The sequence below is a fragment of the Octopus bimaculoides genome, chromosome 1 (genome assembly GCF_001194135.2).
Source record: "Octopus bimaculoides isolate UCB-OBI-ISO-001 chromosome 1, ASM119413v2, whole genome shotgun sequence".
Classification (NCBI taxonomy): domain Eukaryota; kingdom Metazoa; phylum Mollusca; class Cephalopoda; order Octopoda; family Octopodidae; genus Octopus; species Octopus bimaculoides.
The window spans coordinates 132,958,083-132,964,667 of NC_068981.1; the positions used below are offsets into that span (position 1 = coordinate 132,958,083).

Here is a 6,585-nt window from a genome sequence, read left to right on the forward strand (position 1 = left end):
TATATATATATATATATATATTTTATATATATGTTTATATATGTTTATATATATGTATATATATATTAGTATGTGAGTATATGTGAGTATTTATATGTAAGCGTAAGTACACGGTGTATGATATGTTGAAAATGTTCATCAAACGATATCCCTAAATGAATGTGATGTATGAACGAAAACCAACTTTATTGTCAAGGAGCGCTTGTTACCGCGTGGCCATACCGATCAACACATAATGTGCTACCAATGTCCAGGTTGTATTGACATGTGTTGTAGCCGAGATTGAAATTCATTGAGCAACTGTTACCCATACCACAGGCCCTCTTGTGACACGGTGGATCTGGCAAGCAGACACCGTGCTGGCAGCTTCCATCTGGACAGCCGAAATGGCAATGTATTTTCGGGTAGCATATTCGGTGGTAGGCACAATATTCGTGGGGACAGCAACCTTCTGCACATGTCCGATACTGCAAAGAGAGAAAATATTAAATAAAAGTTTTAGTTGATATTACAGTAAGAAGAACATATAAAAGTAAAACGAAGATGCAGTATTTACATATTACACCCATCTTTCATCTACGATAAAGCAAGTAATTTAGTGCAGTCGACAGTTGTCAAAATTTAATGATAGTTGCCAGTAAACCAATTTAATTCCCGCTGCGTAGTAAAGATCGTATTCCTTCAAAATTATGTTAGAATTAACTGTGTTCTGTGGTATAGTGGTTATCACGTCTCCCTCACACGCATAAAGTCGTGAGTTCGAGCCTCAGCAGAACCTATGCTAACTTTTTTTGTAATGCATTTGAGCACTATATTCAGTATACCTATTGTTGTTATATGTATTTCTTTATTGCTCACAGGAGGCTAAACGTAGAGGGTACAAACAAGAACAGACAAAAGGATTAACCGACCCCGAAAGGATAAAAGGCAAAGTCGACCTCGGCGGAATTTGAACTCAGAACGTAACGGCAGACGAAATACCGCTAAGCATTTCGCCCGGCGTGCTAATGATTCTGCCAGCTTGCCGCCCTTCTATTGTTATTATATTACATTAAGATGGTGTATTGGCAGAATCGTTCGTACGTCGGTCAAAATGCTAAGCGGCATTTCTTCCGGCTTTTCGTTCTGATTTCAAATGCCGTCGAGGTCGACTTTGCCTTTCGTCCTTTCGGAATCGATAAAATAAATATTGGGGTCATTATAATCGACGTGCACCCACCATCTCAAAACTGCCGGCCTTCTGCCAAAATTAGAAAGAGTTATTATTATATTTATTTTTTTATTGCCCACAGGGGGATAAATATAGAGAGGACAAACAAGGACAGACAAAGGGATTAAGTCGATTACATCGAATCGCCCTCAGTGCGTAAGTGGTACTTATTTAATCGACCCCGAAAGAATGAAAGGCAAAGTCGACCTCGGTGGAATTTGAACTCAGAACGTAACGGCAGACGAAATACCTCTCAGCATATCACTCGGCGCGCTAACGATTCTGCCAGCTCGCAGCACTACAATTATATTATATTACCAAAGAAAAGTATTTCGAAGCAATTTCATTAGTGACTAAGTAGATATGCGATTATTTAAAGTCTTCATTTCCACCTCAGAATAGACTAAGTACTTGGGAATCGGAGCCATATCTATCGCTATATCGATACGAAAGAGTTTTGAACATATGCGCAGCAGTGTAGTAAGAAGATTGCTTCCCAACCACATAGTTCCGGGTTCAGTCCCACTGCGTGGCCCCTTGGGCAACTGTCTTCTACTAAAGTTTCGGGCCGACCAAAGCCTTGTGAGTGGATTTAGTTGACGAAAACTGAAAGAAGATCGTTGTATATATGTGTGTGTGTGTTTATATATATATATATATATAAATATATATATATATATATATAATATATGTTTGTGTGTCATTGTGTCTTTCACCCCATCACCGCTTGACAACCGGTGTTGTGTGTTTACGTCCCTGTAACTTAGCATTCGGCAAAAGAGACCGGTAGAATATGTAAGGCTGAAAAAAGTACAGGAATCGATTAATTCGACAAAAAATTTTTCGAGGCGGTGCCCCAGTATGGCCGCAGTCAAATGACTGAAACAAGTAAAAGATACAAGATACAAATTATCAAAGAGAATGTTTTGTTTTAAAAGCGTGATTCTAACACAAACAGATGATGTCTAGGTACTTATGATACTGTGTAGTAAAGTGCCTAATAATTCTATGATAGAAACCTCATGGGAGTTGCATTTGTCATTCAGACGGCATCGATGGAAATGAACAACTACGAATAGAATATTTGTGTAAAGTCAACTCTGTATACCAACAATATCCAAGGCATGACTATGTAGTTAAGAAGTTCGCTTGCAACCTAGTGATTTCGTGTTCAATACCACTACACAGCACCTTGCGCAAGTATCTTCTACTCTATCCCTGGGTCGACCAATGCATTGTGAGTGAATTCGGTAGACAGAAACTGTGTGGAAGCTCGTCAGATATATATATGCTCAGTGGTTAGAGAGTCGGGATCACAATCATGAGGTAATGAGTTCGATTCCCAGACCGGGCTGTGTGTTGTGTTCTTGAGTAAGACACTTTATTTCACATTGTTCCAGTTCACTCATCTGTAGAAATGAGTTGTAACGTCACTGGTGCCAGGCTGTATTGGCCTTTGCTTTTCCCTTGGATAACAACCGTGGCATGGATAGGAAAGGGTGGTATGCATGGGCGACTACTAGTTTTCCATAAACAACCTAGCTTGGACATGTGTCTTGCGAGGTAACTTTCTAGGTGTAATCCCATGGTTATTCATGACCGAAGGGGGTCTTTTATTTACACACACACACACACACGTGTGAGTATGTGAGTGTGTGTATATATGCGTGTGTACTTGTGTCTGTGTTTGTTCTCTCACCGTTTGACAACCGGTGTTAGTTTGTTTACGTCCACGTAACTCAGTAGTTCGCCAAAGAGAGGGATAGTATATGTATCAGGCTTTAAAAAAATATAAGTTTTAGGTCGATCTGTTCGACTAAAACCCTTCAAAGCGGTGCCACAGTATGGCCGCAGACCAATGACTGAAAAAAGTCAAAAATAAAAGATTAGAAATAAAGAAAAAAACAACCCAAATTTTCTGCTGAGAATTAAGAAATCAATAATTTATCCAAAGTTTTGTGATTTCTACTTCACTTACATCAATAATAGTCTGGAGGGATAAAACAACAACAAAAGAAGCATAAATATTACAAATTGCATCATTCCAACTGTCCAAAAATTATTAGTTTGCACGTTTATGTAAATAAAAAAGAAGAAAGCTTCTTTAAAGGTGTTGAGAATATTTGGAAGTTGAACGACCTCACCGTGAGAGAATATTCCATGATTGCACAATAAATGTGTGATGAATAAGGATGAAGCGGAAGGGTCTAGGGTGAAGACTAAAAAGAAAAAAAAATAATAGAATATAAACAAAACAGAAAGTCCTAGCGTGACCGATTCTAGCATGTGAACTGGCGTTGACTACGATAATATAATAAAGTTAGTGAAATGCAATAATTCCTGAGACTCATTAAAGACCATTCATAGCTTAGTATGAAATTAACGTCCCACCCCCATCACGTCTAACTGAAGTGTCACTAATAAAGTATTGTTTGTGGTGGTGCTGTTGCATTTGTTATTCTCGCTAATGTTGCAGTTGTTGGGAACTAAGTTGTAGCCGTTAGCGTTGTTTATGTCTTCGTTATCAACTTTTCTGCTGTTGTTATAGTTATTACCATTGTTATTTTTGTTATTATTATTGCACGCAACTCTTTCCATGTTTCCCCGATCCGCATACCTTTATCTGCTTTTTTTTTTACAGTTGGCAAATTGACAGAGTCATTAGAGCATCGGACAGATTGCAGTGCGATAATCGTTTCGGATATTCATGCCTTGAATTCAAATCTTACCAAGAACAAATTTGCTTTTCATCTTCTCGGGGTTGATAAATATATCAAACATGTTCTAGAGTCGATTCTTCTGTTTCATGATTATCTGATTATTTTTCTTTCCATTCTAGAAAAAATGAGCAATGGTCAGCCCTGAAAATGGTCTAGGTTTAAATTTCCCAGACATTCCGTATATCATAACGGTGCTCCTATGATTCCATCAATAAGTTGAGTCCAAAACGAGGCCTTTCTTTTCACGACATAAGCTGCGGTTATTTCTCTTAAAGTGTAAGCGGTTCACATCTGGCCATTACCAGTATGTAGTGAACACGGCCGACACATTTAAACTTTAAACAGCTCAATAGACACATCTGTTAATAGGTGACATACAAAAGGAAATGTTTGACCACAGAATACAGTGGAAGCACCGGTGTTTTGACAGATCCTCAGTACCGAGGTCGGTTCCTCCTGTACACAGAAGAAACGATAAGTTTCGATAACAAACCGGTTTCTATTTTTAATGTTCGTCTCAAACTTAAAATGAAGTCGCGTGGCCTAGTGGTTAGAGTGTTGCATTCACGATCTAGCATTCGTATTTTCGATTCCCAGACCGGGCGACTCGTTGTGTTCTTGAGCAAAATCGTTCTTTTCAGGTTATTGCAATCTACTTAGCTGTAAATGAGTTACCCCGAGATGAACTGGCGTCCTCTCCAGGAGGGATGTTACGATCTCTGTCATTTGCATGTCATAGAAACCGACCGAAATTTCAAAGAGTAAAGTGAGAGTACAAGATCTTACCCCAGTGTTAAGCTTCAGGTGTCTCCGATACTTACTTTTAGCTGAGTTGTATTGGAGCAACGTGAAATAGTGCCTCGTTCAATGATACAACGCTCAATGCATTTCGATCATCGAATTCACGATCTAACTATAATCATCAGGTAACACGCACTTCCTCAAACCAAAATAATTTTACACACACACACACACAAACGAAATGTCATAGTATCTAGAAAACAACATTGTTCTCCAATATACCTGTCTCATCCAGAATCATAGGTATTGTAAGAAGTTTTAATTTTCCTGATATTAGTAGTGTAAAATATATACAAATACTGACCACGGAGTTGAAATAAAAACAAGACAAAAAAAATTCTTCATTCTTTAACTTTTTGATTAATATTGTATCAATTCTTCTGAACATGTAAATAGAATTGTAAGAAGAGCGATGCAGATAAAATTTATTTCTCGTCTCAATAATTTTTCTTTTCATTTAATCCTCTTATCAACAATTTTTTCCACCAGATACAGCCGCAAGTTCCATTATTCTCCCATACAGTCTTTTTACTTTTTTTTTCCAATCCTCTTTTCCTTTACATCCCTAAGCAATTTCTTCCATAATTCACTTCAAATATCGCCCACTAATGTTTCTTTGATAAAATCTCACTCGATGCCCATGTCTATCTATGAACACAAGTGCAACAAATTAACTATTTTATCAAGTCAAGCAACAAGACTTGACATTTAACCCTTGCTTTTCACTTGAAACCGAGGCTTCTGTATTGGCTCCCAACAACTTTAAAATATATCTCGCCTCTTTCTCACAACCTAACTGTGGAACTTGTCTCGGTTTTTATTAGTTCTCTCTCTCTCTCTCTCACACACACACACACACACACACACACACACACACACACACACACATTCTTGAAGTTTCCTTTTTTCCATATTTGCATTCTATATTTTTTCTGTTTTTCTTTCTTTCTCTCTAGCTTTTATTTCTTTTTTTTATAATTTTTTTTCTCTGCTTTGACGTACAAGAACTAAAATGAAGTGGAAAAAGAAAAAAAAACCCGACGTATTCTATAGCATGCTCATGAACATATGTACATGGAGACACACATACAGGCAGACATACATGCATACATACATGCATACATGCAAGACTTTTCTCAAGTTTCAAACGTGAATTTGCTTTTGTTATCTACATTCCAGTGATGAAGTTTTTCATCTTTGCTCGAAACCAGCTCCTCATTTACAGGAAGATTTCAAATAATTAAAAATTGAAGAGAACACACATGCACATATATCCATAAATACACACACACATATACTTACACACACACACATACGCACGCACACTTATACATACATATACATATACATACATACATACATACATGCATACATATATGTATGATCTTGTTTAAGCAAGTGAAAATGTATTCAACATGTTATACGGTATGTATTCATTGCAAATTAGTTGATGTAAACATACCTCTATGCGTGAACCAAATTCTAATTAGCAACGAAGTCAATCAACACATACTTTATCTATCTATCTATCTATCTATCTATCTATCTATCTATCTATCTATCTATCTATCTATCTATCTATGTGTGCGTGTATGTATGTATGTATGTATGTATGTATGTATGTATGTATGTATGTGTGTGTGTGTGTGTGCGTGCGTGCGCGCATATATACGTGTATATTTGTTCAAAATATGAAAGCACTCAATGCATGTGGTAAAGTTTATATTTATTAGGAATTAATTAGTTGATGCACACAAAACTCTTCACGGGCTTGAAACCACTGAATAACAACGGAGTGAGCCACTAACTCATTCTTAATACGCGCACACACACACACACACACACACACACACA

General features: G+C 37.3%; 1 protein-coding gene across 1 annotated transcript in view; it reads right to left on the reverse strand.

Moving 5' to 3' along the window:
* Nucleotides 1–51: 51 nt before the first annotated feature.
* LOC106870289 (uncharacterized) overlaps nucleotides 52–6,585 on the reverse strand; it is a 304,057-nt gene continuing 297,523 nt past the window's right edge. Inside the window, exon 2 of the mRNA XM_014916311.2 lies at nucleotides 52–467. Within this exon, the coding sequence (XP_014771797.1) occupies nucleotides 192–467 (276 nt within the window). The 3' untranslated portion in view covers nucleotides 52–191. The remainder of the gene's footprint in view (nucleotides 468–6,585) is intronic.